General features: G+C 45.9%; 1 protein-coding gene across 4 annotated transcripts; it reads left to right on the forward strand.

Moving 5' to 3' along the window:
* Nucleotides 1-56: 56 nt before the first annotated feature.
* Nucleotides 57-20761, forward strand: PRKAG1 (protein kinase AMP-activated non-catalytic subunit gamma 1). Of its 4 annotated transcripts, none has more exons than XM_083485227.1 (12): nucleotides 57-250; nucleotides 6909-6957; nucleotides 9156-9265; nucleotides 9502-9583; nucleotides 9679-9737; nucleotides 10346-10391; nucleotides 11302-11356; nucleotides 13654-13780; nucleotides 13953-14118; nucleotides 15896-15933; nucleotides 17402-17548; nucleotides 19329-20761. In XM_083485227.1, the coding sequence occupies exons 1-12, from the start codon at nucleotides 242-244 to the stop codon at nucleotides 19431-19433; spliced, it is 993 nt and encodes a 330-aa protein (XP_083341353.1). In that variant the 5' UTR covers nucleotides 57-241; the 3' UTR covers nucleotides 19434-20761. The 4 variants fall into 4 exon arrangements, with proteins under 4 accessions (XP_083341353.1, XP_083341354.1, XP_083341355.1 ...); XM_083485228.1 differs by having other exon boundaries at nucleotides 99-250; nucleotides 9159-9265; XM_083485229.1 differs by having other exon boundaries at nucleotides 159-549.
* Nucleotides 20762-21023: the final 262 nt, after the last annotated feature.

Raw genomic sequence — 21023 nt, forward strand, 5'->3', positions numbered from 1 at the left:
GTTTGGTGGGTGGAGCCATAGAGGTAGGAGGCGGGCGGGCGGGCGCGGAAACCGCCTTATTTTTACGGCCGGACGTGGAGCGGCGCCCTTTTCTTTTCGTTCTTTCCGCTTCCGCTCACGTGACGCCGCGTTCTGGCGGAAGTGAGGGCAGTGATGCGTCAAGGCGGACGCTCAGGTTTATGCTTGGGCGGTAACTGGAGCGGGAGCTGCCACCCCTTCTCCGGGGGCAGCGGCGGGGATCATGGAGGCGGTAAGTGGCCGCGGGGCTCGGGAGTTTCCGTCTCGTGCTCGCTCGGCTCCTGGGAGGGAGGTTTCCTGCTGCTCCTCCCTTTCCCCACCCTCAAGAGAGAGCTCTGGGGGCCGCCCGGCAGGGACTTCATTGGGTGGGGGGGTCTTTTAAGCGAGGCTGCAGAATCGTGGCTGAGTTGGAAGAGACTTCGAGGGTCGTCTAGTGCAACCCCTTTTGCCCAGCGCGGAACTCGAACCCAGGACCCGGAGATTTAAGAGTCTCGCGCTCTACCGACTGAGCTATCAAATCAGGGCTAGATGGTGTGTGTGGTGTCAATACCTGTAGCTGTATGTCTCCGTCTGATTTATTTCGTAAAATTTATGCGCTGCTTGATTGTGAAAAAACCAAATCAAGCCTCAAAGCAGTTCACAAAAGGATAAAACAGTGAAATCGAGAAAGGTTCGTGACCCTCCTAAAACAATCAGAAGTTAAAAGACTAGAACAGATTAGAGTCACTTCAACTTCCTAAGCATCTGGGTCGGCTTGTCTAAACAGGAGAGGTTTCAGCAGGTGCTGGATCTTTCCAGAGTACAGTGGAGGCGCCTGCTTGAGCTCTCAATAGGCTGGGAGTTCCGTAGCTGCCATATTACGAAATGGTCCAGTTCTTACAAGTGCAGAATGGGTATTACGTGGCACCTGTAGTAGTACCGTATAGGCTGATCAAAATGGTCGAGTGAGCACATGTATATATTATATATGTGTGTATAGATAGTGTGTGTGTAATTGCTGCTTTTATGTAGCACTTTTAGAGTGTGCAGAGTGCTCCATGTGACTTATCTTAGTAACCTGCATCTGCGTGATGACACTAAAGATAAGTTGGTTGCTATCCCCAAATTGTAAATGGTTGGGCTGAGGTGGAGTGACAGTAACTTGTTCTTGGTTGTCAATGCAAATGTTACTGCAGCCTGCTTGTAACTATTCATGCTTAAGACAGAACTATAGGGGTGTAAAAGAATGTCTGGGATGTTGGGGGCACATAAAGATGCTAGCAGCTATTTCTGTGACTGATTTGAAAAGCTTTAAGATGCAATTACCGTATTTTTCGCTCTACAACACGCACTCGACCATAACACGCACATAGTTTTTAGAGGAGGAAAACAAGAAAAAAAATATTCTAAACGAAACAGTGGATATATGATTTTTGTGGTTCATTCTGTGGCCACAGACATGTGATCTGACAGTGAGTTTGGAGTAGCCCAATGCAAAAATCCTGAGGATCCATGTGGATCCATGCTTTGTAACCACGTTTTTGCACCACTGTGGCCCCAGGCAACAGTGGGTGCGTGATTTTTTTGGTGCAAGATGTAGCCATGGACATGCTATGTGATCTGATGGTGAATTTGGGGTGACCCAGTGCAAAAATCCTGAGGATCCATGTGGATCCGTGCTTTGTAACCACGTTTTAAGTGGGGAGGGAAGGAAAAGCACTCAAGGGACAAGGAGCACGCGTGGGGTGGGTGGAGAAGGATGCTGCTAATAATGAAGAAGAGGGTTTAAGGGGAGAAGGCTCCTCTCCTCTCCCACTTTGCTCCTTTAAAGAAGCAGGCTCTCTGTCCCTCTCTCCTCCTCACTCAGCGGCTCTTCTCCCGCTTTGCTGTTTCAAAGCGAGCCACGGAGGAGGGAAGGAAGGGGAACCATGGATCCTCTGCTCACGACTGCTGCAGATCCTCACCACCACCCATAGGCATTCGCTCCATAACACGCACAGACATTTCCCCTTACTTTCTAGGAGGAAAAAAAGTGAGTGTTATGGTGCAAAAAATACGGTAACTCCTCAAGTACATTTGCTGATCTGGATCTCTGTTGCATATCTTCTCCTTAAGGATACCTTGGACCACAATGAAAAACCCCACTTATTTTAACTGGGTATAGGATTGCAAGTTAACTTAGCCACCTCCTTCCCTCTTTGGGAATGAAAAGGAGGCAGAGCCAGAGCTGCTTCCCATCCACTGTGACCGCAAAGAAGCCATTTGCCTTGGCAGCAACTGCTGTCAGTAAAAGTAACTTCTCTGCAAATACAGCCTTAACCTCTAAGAACTGTGTGCACTGATGGGATGTCTTCTGATTCCTCCTGGAGGGAACGTGGGGCAGGCAAAGGTCACAGTCCTTTGCACAGTTAGATTAACTCCATGAGATTTACTTCTGAGTAAACATGAGTATGTGGTGCGATGTGGCCTAGCATGTTGCAGCATCATGAAATATCTCCTCTGCCTCTGTACTTATCCTCCTTTCAAGGTAATGCGTGTTCTACTCATAGCGATGCTTCAGTGCAACAGGCATAATGCAATATGCCATTAACATTCTTTTATAAAAATAGTTATGAGGCATTATTATGCCAGAAGCATCTTTTTTAATCCACCTCAATTTTTCTTTTTAATATTTCTTTTCATTAAATAAAAAACATGGAATTCTGTATCATGTAAGAACTAAGGAATTGGAGAAAGAAAATACAATTCAGTTAAAAGTAAAAATTAAACATAAAAAGGAGAGTGGCTCAAGTTTGGGTTGCATTCAGAATCCCAGGAAGAAGAATACTTATTGGTATTGGAGCATAATAACATGCCCCTTTTTGTTTTGCTTTGTAAGTATCAGTCTGTTGTCCTTGGAGGTCTTGTGATGTTCTCACTTGAAGCGTTACTAATAAATCTTTAAGTCGTGGTGTATCTCACTGGAGGCATTTGATCTAACCTGATAATTTGCCAAAGCTTTGCGCCCCTGGAAGGAATTTGAAATGTTGCCTCTGCCCTGTTCAGCTGGCTTAATTTTTTTCAAAAATCCTGGCTGCCGGGTGCCTCTTTCCTGTGTTGTGGAGGCTGTGGGAGAAACAATGGCATGGTAGAAATTGTTATTGGTGTGCTCAGGCGTGGCCAGGAAGCTATAAAGGCTGCTCAGCTTGTTTTCTGTACCAACTGGTGAAATTGTGGGCAGAAGCCTTTACTGTAACAGCAAATGTTCAAGTTCTCTGAAAAGTCTACAGTTTTCAGAGTCCACGAGGAGGGCAGTTTCTCCAGCTGCCTTTAAATCCAATTATCTATGCTCATGAGAGCCTGTCTCCTCTCTGATTCCGTTGCTGTTTGCTACATGTGAGCAGAGGCTTGTTGCCACTGAGCCCGTGACCTTCCCTAGTCTAATCCCAATTCTTATTTATATCCCCCAATGGTGCCTCCTGCATGACGCACAAACTGGTGTGGAACTACAGCAGGAGTGACAGCCCACCAGTTCTGGACACTGGCAAGCAAAGAGAGCTAGCACACATGAGTGATGATGGCTCAATAGGTTTGCAGGCTACGTACCATATTTTTTGCACCATAACACTCACTTTTTTCCTCCTAGAAAGTAAGGGGAAATGTCTGTGCGTGTTATGGAGCGAATGCCTACAGGTGGCGGGGGGGGGGAACTGCTGCAGTCGTGAGCAGAGGATCCATGGTTCCCCTTCCTTCCCTCCTCCGTGGTTACAAAGCATGGATCCACATGGATCCTCAGGATTTTTGCATTGGGCTACTCCAAACTCACTGTCAGATCACATGTCTGTGGCCACAGCATGAACCACAAAAATCATATATCCACTATTTCGTTTAGAATATTTTTTTCTTGTTTTCCTCCTCTAAAAACTACTTGCGTGTTATGGTCTGTTGCGTGTTATAGAGCGAAAAATACGGTATATACAGGGAAGTGCTGGGTTGCAGCAGAACAGTTTTCTTTTAAATGCAGATATTTATCTGTATTGCTTACGCTATGTGAGATTGTCTGCCTGTAGTGTTTGAAGCCAGAGTGTGTGTTGAAGCTAAATGCTGGGTTTATGTACAGATAGACACTCATACAGAGACTGTAGTTAAAGGATCCCTGCACATATGTGCCTGAGTTGGGAGTCTGTGGAAGTATATGGAGGCTTCTGTAGTGCAAATTATATTTTTAAATGAGACATGAAACAAACAAACAAAAGTAATAATCCTTTTTAAAATTATAAAGGTGATGGCAACTGACATTCAAGGAATTATAGTTACAAGGAGCATGAACTTGGTGGTAGTAGTAGTAGTAATAATAATAATAATAATAATAATAATAATAATAATAATAATGCCCTGCCTGGGTTGCCCAGCCACTTTGATCAGCTCCCAACTAAATATAATAATATAAAAACAAAGTGAAACATTCAAATATTAAAAACTTCATTACAGTGGTACCTCAGGTTCCATACGCTTCAGGTTCTATATGCTTCAGGTTGCAGACTCTGCTAACCCAGAAATAGTACCTCGGGTTAAGAACTTTGCTTCAGGATGAGAACAAGTGTACACATCCTTTACATATCCTTTACTTTCCCTCCCTTCCTATTTGGTCTATTCCTTTTGAACAGGTTATATCCCTCAATTCCTACATTCCAGTCTCATCGCACCAGGTTTCAGTAATGTCTACCAGGTCTTATTTGCCATCCTGTATTAAAAACTCAATTAATCTTACTTGTTTCCCATACTCTGTGCATTTGTGTAGAGACAGACAATTGAAACCATAAGCCGTTCCTCCAGCTACTTCCTTCCTGTAGTATCTTGCCCTTTAGTAGGTTTCTGGAGCAGCTTCAATTACCGTATTTTTTGCTCTATAAGACTCACTTTTTCCCTCCTAAAAAGTAAGGGGAAATGTGTGTGTGTCTTATGGAGCGAATGCAGGCTGCGCAGCTATCACAGAAGCCAGAACAGCAAGAGGGATTGCTGCTTTCACTGTGCAGGGATCCCTCTTGCTGTTCTGGCTTCTGAGATTCAGAATATTTTTTTCTTGTTTTCCTCCTCCAAAAACTAGGTGCGTCTTATGGTCTGGTGCGTCTTATAGAGTGAAAAATACGATATGCAGAATGGAAAGACAAACTTACCCTGTGGAAACCTTCTCTTTCTTGGAAATATTTCCCCCCACATCCTTACATGAGAGGCTATGTGCAGATGTTTTCACATGCCATGATGATGATGATTTATTGAATTTATATACTGCCCTATGCCCGGAGGTCTCTTGATTAACGTTTAATCGGGTGCCAGAGGCCATGTAGAATTGTTCTGGAGTTCCCATGTCTGTACTGAAGGCTACAGGCTGATCAGAATGTATGTTAATAAAACTGTCATGAAGCTTGAATGCTGCTGTGAAAGTTACGCTTCTTGAGAACTTTTGTGTGTTCAACAATGGATTTTCTTTGATTTACTTGCAGTCCTTAAGACTGAGAACATGGAAGAATTTTGCACACTTCACATTTCTGAAATAATTTTGTTCAGCGCAAATTCATCTCAGAACACCTTCTTGTCACCTGCAGCAAGATGTTTGCTGGTTTTGGTTTCAACCAGTGCAATCTGCTTAGGAAGCCTGCTTTTCTGGTTATCTTTGGCTTACATTTTCTCCTGTAAACACCGTTTTGTGTGTGAGGTAGAAAGACGTCTTTCTGTAGGCAGACTCCTGGTTGGACTGCAGCAAGAATCTTGGCCCAGAGTTCCGCTTTAAATTGTACTGTACAGGTTTTGTTGCTCAGGTGAGGCTTGGCCACACTTCCCTTTGCCGTGGAGACCTTTCCTATTTTAACATGACCAGGGTCTCCGGGCAGGTTTTGAATGGTGGCAGCTTCCTTCCCAGCTTGGAAGTCGACAGCTGGGGTTTGTCATGCCCTGGAAACTATGCTGACCATTGTGGGAACATAATGAGGTTTTCGTGGGAGAGGGGACAGGAGTCACCGAGGGCACAGTTCCACCCTTCCAGCTGCTGGGAACGAGCCTGCAAGAAGTGCAATTGTCAGCATTTCCCCATGCTGTGCTCACATTCCCTGACTTTAAGGAGGTGGGTCTCCTGAACTGGAAGTCTTAATTGGACAGCAAAGGGACTGCCAGCAGTCTTGTTCGGGGTCAGCTGTGGGATGCATAGTTGCATCCTGGACATTAAAAATGAGAATGTCCTCCCCCTTTACGCACCCAAGCGCTCTCTGAGGGATGTCTTCCTGATGTGCCACCACGTGCTGTGTGCATGGGCTGTATCTGTGTGTACATAAGTTTTCTTCCTTGCATCATCGTAATCATACTGTGAAGTAACTAGGCTGAGTAATTGCGACAAGGTGAGCTTCATGGCTGAAGAGGAATATGAACCCATTCAAATCCCAGTAGCCTGGATGCCCAAGACCCTTGTTTCTTTCCTTTCTGAACTGTTCATACAATATAAAAAAATCCTTCCAGTAGCACCTTAAAGACCAACTAAGTTAGTTCTTGGTATGAGCTTTCGTGTGCATGCACACTTCTTCAGATAAGGGAAGGAAGGAATTTTTTTATTTTGACTATGGCAGACCAACACGGCTACCTATCTGTAACTGTTCATACAATAGTTGCAGTCAAGCCTCTCTCTTGCATGCGTCTGTCTTTGTGTGTGTGTGTGAGTCAGTCAGTCAGTCAGTCAGTCAGTCAGTCAATCAATCAATCAATCAATCAATCAATCAATCTTCCCTTAGCTCAGATTTGGGGAAGCTGTGGCTCTCCAGGTGACATTCAGCTACACTTCCTATAATCCCTGACCATTGTCCATGTTGACAGCTGCAGGATGCTGGAGGAGTTGTAGCTAATCACCCCTGATCTCCTATTTCTCTGTGTTTTATTCTTTGCAGGCCACTGTTCCTGAGAGTGGACTGGAGAAAAGCCTGCCCTCGTCAGAAGGTGAGTGTCACACCTTGGGAGGATGCTCTGGGGTGCTGAGCAGAGGATGGTCTGCGCGTGTGATGACATTATGAAGATATGGTGCTTGAAATGTGCCTTTGGAGAGCACTGTTCACCTTTCAGTCAGCAAGACCCTCCTGGATGATAGGATGCTCACAGGCCCTATTAGATCGCTAAAGTTTTCCTAAGGGATTCTAACTCCCACCAATATGGCTCCACCAATATTTGCTTGGCTTACAAACCAGCCTCCATTTTTCCTTGCCATCACCATCCACAAGTCTTCTGGCATCCTTAAAGGTCTTGGGGGGGGGGGAGTCGGGGATTTCCCTCATTCATGTTTGGGTGGGTGGGGCGGGGAGGAAATAAGAAACAGCAGGAAAAGACTTCACTCCCGAGTCTTAGGTGCTCCTTTGTGCCTTCAGGGATAGCTCAGTTGGTACGAGAGCGTGAGACTCTTAATCTCAGGTTTGTGAGTAAGGCAAAAGATTCCTGCATTGCAGGGGGTTGGACTTGATTATCTTTGTGTGCCCTCCAACTCTATGATTGTAAGGCCTGAAGAAGTGGAGTTGTATCTCACTTGCACAGAGGCTTGACTACGAAAAGGAATGAAGGGAAAGACTCACTGCAATTTTTTTCTTCCCAAACCACCGTGCACATGAGTCCCAAGCCCAGTGAAAGGGTGGATAAGGCTGTTGGGCATTCCTTTGGCTTGGGATCACTTGTCGCTGGTAAGATAGTGATTTGTGGACACTTGCCCTTGGCCATAGGCTGACTCACTGTCATGTGTTTTCGCACTCTGAGACTTACTGAAGTTTGACATTTTTAATACAGTGGTACCTCGGGTTACATATGCTTCAGGTTACATACGCTTCAGGTTACAGACTCCGCTATCCCAGAAATAGTGCTTCAGGTTAAGAACTTTGCTTCAGGATGAGAACAGAAATTGTGTGGCAGCAGGAGGAGGCCCCATTAGCTAAAGTGGTGCTTCAGGTTAAGAACAGTTTCAGGTTAAGTACGGACCTCTGGAACGAATTAAGTACTTAATCCGAGGTACCACTGTATATGCCTTCCTACACCCCTCAGGCTTATCCTCAATCCCCAGAGTGGGTCACTCTAGACCAGGCAGGGGGAACCTGTGGCCCTGGGACTCCAGATCTCATCAGCCTTTGCTAGCATGGCTAATGGTCAGCAATGATGGGAGCTGTGGTCCAGCCCTTCTGCTCTAGGCCATTGAGCCTGGCATTGCCACTTCACCAAATGTCCAGGGTTTCTTCATCACCGTCTTTCTCTCCAGAACAAGCCAAAATATCATTTTCCCACTCAAAGTGGCTGTCTGAGCAATTCAGAGCAGAAGTAAAGGATGCAATTACTGCCTTTCCAGGAATGGCCACTACCCCTTTCTTAGGCTCATAGCTTCTCGTCTCTTTAAGACGCTTTCCTTCCCAGGGTAGGCCTTGAGCCTCCTGCTTGGTGGTAGTGTGGCCTCAGCATCCTGAGAATCTCTAGCTCCAGTTTTTGAAAGCAAATTATATTGTATGGCTGTGGAGATAAGCTGGGAAACTCAGGAGAAAGGCCTGAACCAGGACAGGGTGGTTGGAAGAAGTCATGGGTGCTCTGACTAATTCCTTGGTGGGTAGAAACAGAAGAATGGAAGGTGTAAAAGGCTATACAAAGAAATGCAGATTTGCTTGATTTCCATGATTGTTTTAATGCATGGCGGATTTAGTCCTGAGAATAATATCATTACTGTTCTATTGTAAGCTCCTTGAGGTAGGGCTCTCTCTCCCTCCCCACAACCAGCTTATATTATTCTGTAAAGCAACGAGGCTATACAAAGAATAAATAATAATGAGACATAAAAGAACGTGAAGTTCCCCATGCTGACCCTTGGATGAATGGGAACTCCTGCTCTGCAGACTTGCACTCTTCCTCCATGTGCCTCTGCACCATAGGTAAAGGTAAAGGGACCCCTGACCATTAGGTCCAGTCGTGACCGACTCTGGGGCTGTGGCGCTCATCTCGCTTTCTTGGCCGAGGGAGCTGGCATACAGCTTCTGGGTCATGTGGCCAGCATGACTAAGTCGCTTCTGGCGAAAACTCCAAATCTCATGCTCCTTCTTTGCCTTCTGTTCCCTTTTGAGAGGTGAAGAGCGTTTTGGCAGTCTGCACTCATAGGCCCCTTGTGCTTGTTTCCACAGCAGATGAGGATTCCGGCAGCGGCATCTACACATGTTTCATGAAATCGCATCGCTGCTACGACCTCATTCCAACGAGCTCCAAGCTTGTGGTCTTCGACACTTCTCTACAGGTGGGTAGCACCATGTTCTTCCAGAGGGCAGAGGAGGAGGCGCCTCTAGCAAGCTTCCAAGATTCCTGGCTAAAGCCTCATTCCTTCCTAACAGTTGGCCACAAAGTGGGGACACCCACAGACAAGAGCAGGGTTTCTGCGTAAGTGGGACAGAGTCTTTGAGCTGGCTTCCAATAACGGAATCAAGTGGTTGAATTGGCCCTGCTGTGTGACTGTACTTTTTGTTTGACTTTCAGGTCAAGAAAGCCTTCTTTGCGCTGGTGACTAACGGTGTGAGAGCCGCCCCACTCTGGGACAGCAAAACACAAAGCTTTGTAGGTACGTGTATCTCCTCTGAAGCACACAAGGCTTCCTGCCCACCCCCAGCTGACTGCTTAAGCGGAACTCTTTCCTCCCTTTTCTCTGCCATATAGGAATGCTCACAATCACGGATTTCATCAACATCCTTCATCGCTATTACAAATCAGCCATGGTAAGTACATTTTGGGCAATATCATCCCCTTTTACGTTAAAAAAAGCCAGTACATACTGAGATGATTTTGTCTGGAAAGTGGTCTTTAATACAGAATTGTCAGCTGCCATTGACTATTTTGAGTTTCCCAAGAACAAGTTTCTAGCCCCTAGGACTTCTGAAAGTTTTCCTCTGCAATGAGTGAGTGGAAGCATACAGATTAGAGAGGGTGAGTTTTGGAGATGGACTTCAGTTTTGGTCTCAGGAGTGTTTTTCTTTTCTGTTCAATAATTTCTATGCTCCAGTCAGTTCCAGGATGGGTTGCAGTACAAAACAGAGCGTAACAAATCTAAAAATAATACATTCAGTAAAAAGAAAAGAAAAAAGACACAGCAGCAATAAGCTCTTCACTCATTGTGGACACTGATGTCACTCTCTGGAGTCCAGAGCTCTAGTCAGCTGGGTCCTGCCTCTGATACTGGTGGGGGAACGACTTCTTCCATAGCTGGGATATTAAATTCCACCCCGAGTTCCCAAAGCAAGCTGGAGCTCCCAACACTTGCAGAGGTGGCCCAAAGGCCTGTGGCTTCCGTTGCATTGATGATCTGCTCTGTTTCTGGTGTCTGCAGGTGCAGATCTATGAGCTGGAGGAGCACAAGATCGAAACATGGCGAGGTGAGGAGAAGGAGGGTGAGGATGTGGGGCAAATACAATACGGAGCACTTCTGGAGGGGAAGAAGTAGAACCAGGAGAATGTGTGTCGAGTGTATCCAGCCATGGTGGAGAAGGAGTTGCTATGCATTTGGCAAAGCGCTTTTCTTCCTCCATGGTTTCCAATTCATGCCCTCCTTCCCCTGGCCAGCAGGAGGAGCTGTAGGTTTCTCTTGCTCCCCATGCATAGAACATAGCTGTCAAGTGTCCCTTATTTGAAGGGACAGTCCCTTATTCCAGCGCCATGTCCTGCTGCTGTCCCTTATTGATGGATGTACCTTAAATGTCCCTTAAATGATGTCCCTTAAATTTCAAAGGAAGCAGCTCCTCTCCCTCCTTGCCGGCCAGTGTTGCTTGGCTGTGTTGCTCACCCAACAAGAAGTCTAAGAACGACTGGGGGTGGAGCTTGCATGCCTTGTGTGTGGCTAGTTAATGCAAGCTGAGGGGGTTTTTGAATGCTGGACGCCATTTTGTTGCACGTGCTGCTGCAAACTTTGCAGTGCAAAGCCAGGCCGGGGAGCCATCTTAAGTTGAGGCTGCATAGGCCTTGTGGTGCATGTGATTCAGATTCTATTCAGTTGAACCTCTGGTTACAAAGTTGGTTGGACAGTGTTGTCAAAGCTACCAGCATGAGTTTGACCAGACTGCAGGAGGACAGGAAGACTGGAGTGCCTGGAACAGGTGAGGCTGCAGGTCCCTTATTTTGGCTGCTGGTCCCTTATTTTCAGATCTGTAAGCTGACAGCTATGGCATAGAATCATAGAATTGTAGAGTTGGACGGGACCCTGAGGATAACGCAGTATCTGTGTTTCCTCTGCTACCTCCCAAAACTTTGGTTCCATTGCATAACTGAGACTTTCTCTCCCACATACAGAAGTCTACCTGCAGGACTCCTTCAAGCCCCTGGTCTGCATTTCACCTAGTGCCAGGTAAGAAGCTCTGCCAATATGTGGTTGGGGGCTAAACTGTGTCTGCATTTTTTAAAAAAAAAGTATTGCCAAGTTCTTGCTTTCTACCATCGCCCCATCTAGCAGCCTCCTCATTTTGCCCTGCCAAAGCCGCCACCAGTCAGTGGATTCCTCAGTCGTCTCTTGCCCCTGGACTGTAGTGATTCTGCCTCCTGTGCATTGGTGGTCCTCTGCACCAATGCATTCTGATCTCCTTTCTTCTCCAGTACCTCCTGAGTTGCTCAGGCCACAAGTCCTGTGATGAAAGTACCCACAGAAAAGCAGGTGACTGGTGCCAAGCTAAATGCATAAAGAGAGGGCTTTGGCTTGTATCTAGCAAAGCTCTCCCATTGGTGGAAGGACAGCCCCTTGTGCAATGCAACTTCCCCTTCCCCTCTTCTCCCCACATAATTTGTGTGTGCGCGCATGGGGTTGTAGAAGGAGCAGAAATTCCACTGGTTGGGGGGAAGCCCTTGTGCAAACCAGGTGACTTCAATGGATACAACCCCATACACTATGAGCCATACACATGTGGGTACTATATGCATCCACATGCAATATTGGCACCCTGAGAACCTCAGCTTCTCTTTTATGAACCAAGTTTCTAGCTCGCTTGGTTATGAGGAGAAATTTAGAAAGAAGGGGACCATTTTTAGGGAAGGCTAGACAATAGTGGGATTCTACATAGTTCTTCCCTAGAAAGCTTTCTGCCCTGCACCTTAAGTCCACAACTGCCCTGCACCTTAAGTCCACAAAATTATTTACAAGCTGAAAAGAATGGTCCCTTAAGAGACAAGGATAAATTACAGAATACACAGACACTTCATTTAAATGCTTTTGAGTGGATATCACGGATCTACAGTCTTTATTAGAGTTCCTCTCACAATAGTCCTGTTAAAAGGAGGTGACTATTACTGCTGCGTTACAGATGAGGAACTGAGGCTGACAGATGGTGAACTTGCTTTATGGCATAGATGGGCAGCTAGCGGCCTGCAGGCTACCTCTGAGCAATTTTTATTTGAACCCTGGTGGCCCCACCAAATTTCAGTTGAGGTGTGGTAAACTATGTACTCACAGCGATACGTTTTCCAGTTGTACAAGAGAGAAGGAGGGACTGCACTTCAGTGTAACACCTCTCTCTTTGATTTTTCTCTGTAATGTCACAGCTGTGCTTGATCCCATGCGTTGCTGCGTGAAAGTAAGCCCTTTCTGCAGGGGTGGGGACCCTTGAGTACTCCCGGTGTTGTTGGACTACAACTCCCATAATTCCTGAGGGGAGTTGGGCATCCGGAGCCACAGTTTCCACATCCCTGCTGTAGTTGCGCCAAGTTTCTTTAGAAACCTGGCAACCTGTATGGATTTTTTGTGTGTGACAAAATACACTTTTGCCCTCCTCCCTCCCTGGCTGCTGTCTGGAAACTAGAGCAGCCCCAGAGAATAGAGAATTAGGCTGTTCCTGTTCTAGGCCCCCCATAAGGTCTATGAGATAATGATATTAACTCATTATTATGTTCCTGGGACTACTTGGATTCCCATCCTGTCATCTTTCCCAGTCAAGAGGAAGGAATTGTGAGATGGATTCCCCCCAACATGCAACCGATTTTTTTTTAAAAATATGTTTTTTATTAAAGATTTCTTAGTTTACAAAAATATGTGCATTGTCTCTTTTTCAAGTTGTTTTCTACAGATGTTTCATTTGTTGTGAGACATTAGTGTTACATACAGTAGATGCAACTGATTTTCATCATCTGTTTGTGAGTGACTTTCCCACAAAATGGTGCCCAAAATGGATTACAACCTATCAAATGAACAGTTGTGAGTACAGTAATTGTCATTCCACTGTGGTTCACCACAATTCACTTACATGCCTCAGATGGTGGTGCTATTCTTTAAGTATTAGTATTTATTATGTCTGTTAGTCACTTATATACAAAAGTCTCAAAGTGACTTAGCAAGAGAAATAGTAGCTACACCTCTCACTTGTGGCAGCCTTCCTTCCCAGCTCTCACTGGTGTCTTCCTTCTCCCTCTGTCTTCTCCTTGGGATAGGTTGGACCATCAATTAAATAGAGCAAAACCCAGAAGTCATTGCCTGTCCTCCAAGAATCCCAGATGCACCTCCCTCCTCTCTCTCTCTCTCTCTCTCTCTCTCTCTCTCTCTCTCTCTCTCTCCCCCCCCCTCTCCCTGAGCTTTTGACACATCCCTTGTGGAGCCAGGCTCCTGAGTGTCCTTGTTGCTTCTCACCTGTGATATGCTTCCCCCAAACTTGTGACTTCCAGCCTGTATGATGCAGTCACCTCCTTGATCCGGAACAAGATCCACCGCCTGCCTGTCATCGACCCTGACTCTGGGAACACGCTCTACATCCTGACCCACAAGCGCATCCTCAAGTTCCTCAAGCTGTTTGTGAGTGACCCCTGGCGCAGGCCAGCTCGAATATTTACGGCTGGCGTTGCTGCATTCCTCACCCGTCCCTCTGCCCCGGAGCTGTTTGGCATAGCTGTGAGGTGCCATCTTGTTCCTTTTTGTCCACAGAGTTCCAGCTTGCTATAAGAAACTGTATCTTCTTATCCTGCAGATTGCAGAGTTTCCCAAGCCAGAATTCATGTCCAAAAGCATCGAGGAGCTGAAGATTGGCACCTACGAAAATATTGCCATGGTCCATACCAACACCCCTGTTTATGTGGCGCTGGGCATCTTTGTACAACAGCGGGTTTCTGCGTTGCCTGTGGTGGATGAGTCAGGTGAGTTGCATCTCTGCAGGGAGTGGAGCTCAGCCAATGTAGACAGTCAGGGTTCAAGCATTTCTTGTCTATCAGTGGGTTATATTTTAAATCAGTCTCTTGGAAACAGCAGTGTGAATGAGAAGCTGCACTGTGTTAAAAATGAGAACTGGATAAGTTAAAGCCTTTTAACTTGAACAACTTTCCCAACGATATACCGTATTTTTTGCACCATAACACTCACTTTTTTCCTCCTAAAAAGTAAGGGGAAATGTCTGTGCGTGTTATGGAGGGAATGCCTACGGGTGGCATGCCTACGGATTTTCCTCCTCTAAAAACTACGTGCGTGTTATGGTCGGGTGCGTGTTATAGAGCGAAAAATACGGTAATTACAAAGTGATCTAAAATACCTTGGAAAGATTCCCCAGTCAAATGTCTGGGTAGATACAGCCATGTTGGTCTGCCGTAGACAAAACAAAATAAAAAAAATCTTTCCAGTAGCACCTTAGAGACCAACTAAGTTTGTTATTGGTATGAGCTTTCATGTGCATGCACACTTCTTCAGATACCTGGGTAGGTAGATAGCACAAGATCTAAATAATTCATCTAAATACAATCATTAAAAGTTGGTACTTGAAGTTAAAAGTGAATTGAACTGCTGGTCACAGTGGAATACACCTTGGCTAAAGAAAACCATGGTCCTAAATATGATAATCCTACCGAAAGTTATATTCATACTATTGAATTTACCAATAAGAGTTCTTCTTGAAATTCTTGATAACTAGCAAAAGAGCTTTAAGGATTTTATTTGGCAAATGAAAACAGTAGCCATAAAAACTCAGAGGAATAAAAATGGAGAGATAGCCGTTCCACCTATTACAATATATTATGAAGAGGCTATAATTGCTCACCTGAGAATGTGGTTCTATCCCGACAAGTTATTGGTCTTAGAACAGATTAATATTTTAGCAAGTTTAAAGAATATCTTATGGTGTGGTACACAATTTAATAAAGAAAGGATTAGCTCAAACCCATGTATATCAGCTATGCGGAATAACTGGTGTACACTAAAAGCAGAGGGAAGATACATTTTATAATAATTAAATAAATACCTTTTTATAATATAATTATAATATAATTTTATATTATTATTATAATTATAATTATAATTATTGTAATGTTATAGTACTATAGTATAATTATTATTATAATTAAATACCTTTTATAATAATTAAATAAAGGAAGAAAATTTGCTTGGAGACCTGTATTTTTGGAAATTGTATGGATTTATGGAGCTTAGGAAATTATTTTAGGAAGATTCTGTACTGGCGTTTTATAAAACTATATGTGTGGTTTCTCTTGGCTCTTTATTTAGTTTGGTTTATTTTTAAAAAACGATTATAGAATGCTTTACGTGCTCATTTTTGTTTGTTTGTTGAAAGGTCAGGGGTTTGCACCCATGAAATAATAACTGTTCATGTTCAGGATCTGGCTGCTATGTGTGGGGTCAGAAAAGAATTTCTTCCTCTGCCAAGTTCTAATTGGCTAGTGACCTAAGAGTGTTTTCCCCCTGTGTGGGTTGCTATTCTTCTCGGAACCACCTCCAGCCATTGATCCTATAAGCAGCGTTTTCTAACACACCTGCTTTTTGCTTGTAATGCATTGCACTCCAAATTGTGGTGGGTAGTGCAGCCAATACAGTCATTGCAGCAGAGATATGAACAACATACGATATCAGGGGAGGGAAACGAGTAAAATATTGAGATCACCTCTCAAAACTCCTGTCTCTGTCTTTCAGGCCGGGTTGTAGACATTTACTCCAAGTTTGATGTCATTGTAAGTATCTCCCCAGTCTTTGATGAATGCAGCTGGGATAGCTCAATTGCTAGAGCATGAGACTCTTAATCTCAGGGTCGTGGGTTTGAGCCCTGCGGTGGGCAAAAAGATTCCTGCATTGCAGAGGGGTTGGACTAGATGACCCGTGGGTCCCTTTCAACTCTGCACTTCTATGTTTCTATGTATGGGAGTACATTTTGCTTTGCTTGCTGGCCCTTTCTCTCCCCAAATATTTTTCACGGGGCTCCATTTGGGTGTTAGGCATACCTGCAAAACTGGTGTGGTTTTAAGCTCTGGATGTTAAAGGGGCCAGGAAGCCTCCGTTTCACCTTTCCCACAGTAGAGATAGTGTTGGTGATGTGGGCTAGTAGCCAATAGAATTTGGTTGGTGGTGCTTTCCTCAAAGTCCAGTTGACTGGAGTCAGGAAGTAATGTTTCCTTGGCTCATGCTGGCTTAGACCACGTTAACTCCACACATTTAAGTTACTATGGGATCTCCTTAAGCAGTTATAGCTTCTCCCAAAGAATTCTGGGAGCTATAATTCATTAAGGGTGCTGGGAGTTGCTAGGAGACAAACTGCAGCTCCCAGAATTATTTGGGGGAAACTATGACCAGTTAAATGGGATGCGGGTGGCGCTGTGGGTTAAACCACAGAGCCTAGGACTTGCCAATCAGAAGGTTGGCGGTTTGAATCCCCGTGACAGGGTGAGCTCCCATTGCTTGGTCCCTGCTCCTGCCAACCTAGCAGTTTGAAAGCACGTCAAAGTGCAAGTAGATAAATAGGTACCACTCCGGCGGGAAGGTAAATGGTGTTTCCGTGTGCTGCTCTGGTTCTCCAGAGGGGGCTTAGTCATGCTGGCCACATGACCCGGAAGCTGTCTGCGGACAAACGCTGGTTCCCTCGGCCTATAGAGCGAGATGAGCGCACAACCCCAGAGTTGGTCACAACTGGACCTAATGGTCAGGGGTCCCTTTACCCTTTACCTTTATGACCAGTTAAAGTGGCATTGCAGTACTTTAAATGTAGGGAGTGAATGTGGTCTTTGTGACCTTGAGTCACACCTCTTCATTACCCCTTTCCTTCATGGAACATGACTTGGCTCACTCCCTTAAATCGCCTGTGGGAATTTACTTTTGTTGACATTCTTCAATGGAGCTGCTGGCTGCTGATACAACAGGGTCTAACTTGTGTTGGCATCACAGAGCACTGATGAAAGGATGATCCTGTATCGTTGCAAGGAATGCGCCTCTGGTCTTTCTGTCTTATCTTCTGTAAATGCGCTGCAAGCAGCCCTAGCATGGAAGCACAACATGCAGATTCAAATTTCACAGAGTGGGGAGAAACATTCTCCCACATTCTTGCAGCCCGGGGTGCACATGGACGTGAGGAGAACAGACTTTGGGAGTCTCATGAAGGTCAAGTATGCCGCCAGATCTCCTCACCTTGCCTGTCTTCTCTGTGACTAGAACCTGGCAGCAGAGAAAACGTACAACAACCTGGATGTGACGGTGACCAAGGCATTGCAGCATCGCTCACAGTACTTTGAGGGTGTGCTAAAGTGTTACAAGCATGAGACTCTGGAGACAATAATCAACCGGTTGGTGGAGGCTGAGGTAATCCCGTTGGTAACCCCCTATCTGGAGTTAAAATGCTCAGCAAAGTTGAACTTAATAGAGGCAATTCCCCGTTCTATGCTGGGATTAGGTTCCGAGGCACCGTGTGTTTAAGTGAAATCACGTATATTGGGAACACGGTTGAAAAAACCTGCAAACACTACATTGGCTGCCTCCAAGCCTCCTTGCTCAGACTCCAACTCTCCACAGGCCTCAAAGGGCTCCTGGGATTGCACTTGCAAAGGCTCATGGGCGCTGTTTTCTGCCATTTTCACACTCTTTTTGGGCTGATTTTGCCCCTTTTCATATAGCTTCTGAGTTTGCAGTGATACGCGTTTGCACGTGCATTGAATGTGCATAAATGGGGAGTTGCCTGTATTGAATCCCGATGGGAGGAGCACACTTTACCCTGAATATGATCACACCGAGACAGTCTTGAGTTTAGGGAAACAAGAAAGCAACATTTATTACAGGGAATATATGTTGGATAGGAAAGATACTGCTTCTTTCTAGCTACGGTGGAGATTCCTTGAGCCACGCTTGCTCTTACATCTTCACAGGAGAGACACAGAAGGTGTCTCCTCTCCCAAGTTGAGGACAACGGAGGAGGGGGTAGGAATTGAGTATCAAGTCTAGCACCTGATGGAAGGTCAGCACAGGTTAGGTCAGCAAGGACAGCAGTCTAGGAAACTTGGAGGTTCCTCTCTCTGCCACTTCGTTCCCATACAGACACATCAGCCTCCGGTGCAAGCTGAGTTGTGGCACAACACTTCCAACAAGCCCTTCCTCTCCAACTGCTCCTTGGCCGCTCTGTTTCAATAAGGCAGTTGTGGGGAACTTCTGGGCCTCCATATGTTGCTGGACTACAACTCCCATCATCCCTGGCTGTGAGCCCGGCTTTCTAGGGCTGATGGGAGTTGTGGGGGCTAAAGATCCCCCACTCCTGCAGTCGGGGAACTTCAGTGGTAATACAGGGTAACTCAGGGTACCCATAAGTACCGGATTTTGTCTGGGTTGATTTCCCCACCTCCTGGAAAAGGTAATGATGAAATTGAAATAGTTGTTTTGGTTTCTTTGTGGAAGTAATTAAATGAAGGTGCTTCTACAACAGCTGAAATTTGGTGCGCACATAATCTGACAACTGAATACGAGGAAAAGTTGGCCAGTGGGGCTTTTTTGTGGAAGAGTCTTGCCTGAAACCTGGGATGTGAGGGTGACTTAAGAACAGCATTTGTCAGCTAGTGAAGTCCACACTTTATACAACCTTGTTCAGATTGACAAGGAACCAAAGGTTCCCTTGACTTGCTGCTTAACCACAAAGCTGTTATGTAAAAGGTTGCTTATCACTGAAGGATGGGATTCTCATTTCCATGGAGAAACTTGGAAGGCTTTGAATAGCATGAGGGAATATCTGCAAGGGAAGAGGACGAGTACCAAAACACCAAATTTCTTTTTCATATAGACTTGGGGACAAAGAGATACTAATTTTGTACTTATGTATTAATTTACCACATTCACACCTCACTTTTTCCTGCAAGGAGCTCAGGTCAGTAGACAGTGTCTCCCCTCTGTATTTTGCCCCCACAACAGCCCTGCGAGGTAGTTTAGATGACTGGCCCAGTGTCACTTGGTGAAGTTCATGGCTGCATGAGGATTTGGGCCCCGCTCCCAGTCCCAACGCTCTCTGATCGCTAAACCAACCTGGCTCTCTAAATCACTACCACCCGTAAATCTTGGCTGTGTCAAGCAAGTCCTCACAGGCCTTTCTGCTAACCCACAGGTTCATCGGCTGGTTGTGGTGGATGAAAGCAATGTGGTGAAGGGGATCGTGTCCCTCTCGGATATTCTTCAGGCCCTGGTCATGCCTGGCGGTCAGAAGCCCTGACTGCAGGAGGGCTGAGCCCCCCACCGTGAACCTGAAGCGTGGAGCAGCTGTCCCTTCTGCATCGCCCTTCTGGCCAACCAGCTGAAGCCCAGAGCAGGCTATGCGGCCAGCCCAGTCATCAACCAACCCTCTGTGGGGTACTTCCCATGGTCTTCCCACCTCACCAGGCTGTGTGTCTCCTCCTTCCCCGTTTTGGTTGCAAAGGAGCCCCCAGGCTTGCTTGTTCCCCTGAGCTAAGTGTATCGAGGGGGCCCCTCCGGCTGCAGGCTCAGGTGGGCTGTACTTGCCACGCTTGGAGGGGAAGAAAAGGGAAACAGGCTTCCTGGGACGACTGCAAAGGAGATACGTGGGGAAGGGGCCACCTCAAAAGCCCAAACACACCCTCAGGAGGTGGACCTCTGCAGGTGCCTGGTGGGCAGCATAAGCCATGGCAACTCTTGAGTGGGCGAACTGTGTGTTTGCATAACCCCTGTATCTCTGCATGCCATACGGGCGCAGAAGGGAATTGTAGGTGAGAAGTCTCCATCCTAGTGCCACTTTGTCGCTTCCACCAAGCAATACTCTTTCCCTCCTAGTCTCTGCACAGGTTGAGGGGGTCGTTTCTGTTTCAGAGTTGCCATCCCCTGCTCTGTCCTTCCCAGCAGCAGAACCAAGCCCCATTCCGTAAGTTCCTGAATGGCGCAAACGAGATCTTCGCAGGAGCTGAAAACCACTTCCCAGGTCCTTGTGATGAGCCTGCGGTGGCCGTTGGCTGTCCAGAGTGCCTGAATTCCTGCTGATCTGTTTTGGGACAGCCTCAGTAGCTCCTGCTCACCTTGGTCTTGAATATATTGCCTGTCAGTCCTGCCTGTCAACTTAGCAATGATAGGACTCTGTATCTGTGCTCTGGCAGAGAGAAATGTGGTTGTCCATAGGCATATTCAAGCTCTCCTTTTGAGGCAGAAACATGAGTGCTTTTGAGAATCGGCACCTAATTCTTCCTTACCAAACCAGAGGCAGTTGCCTTGTCCCTCCGCTGCACAAGAGTATTTTTCTTGCCATAAAACTCACCTCTTTGTACATTCCTACAACTGCTCCCCATGTAAATTGTACAACATGTATTTTTGTAAAGCCACGGTTCTGACGCTCCGTCCACACTCTTCCTGTTTTCTTTGGCTGGGAGGGGGGCAGCGCTCGTTCTCCGTGCTCAGCCTCAACTTGGAACTTTTAAAAATGATTTCAGGTCCATGCGGGGGATCCTTCCGGGGCCCTTCCCTTTGTGTGATGTCAACTACTATTTGTTTTATTGAGATTCTGTACTTATTAAAAAATTGAGGTATCCTATTTCAGTTTGTGTTGTCTTAAGAGCAAATGAACAAACAGAGCAAACAACAACTATTTTCCCACAAGGGATGAAAACTCTTTCCTGATTCCGGTGACTCCAGTTCTAGGGTTGAGTTAAGCGGGAAACATCCAGGGCTAGAATAAGGCAGTATGTTACCTGAGGTGACCCTCTTCCCAAATACCCAAGGTCAGTTAGGTTACTTTGGCACTGGAGACAGAAAATCCCACAAGCGCCTCTCTGTATGCAGTTAAGAATAAATAACCATT

The sequence above is a fragment of the Podarcis liolepis genome (genome assembly GCF_965112155.1).
Source record: "Podarcis liolepis genome assembly, chromosome: 2".
Taxonomy (NCBI): domain Eukaryota; kingdom Metazoa; phylum Chordata; class Lepidosauria; order Squamata; family Lacertidae; genus Podarcis; species Podarcis liolepis.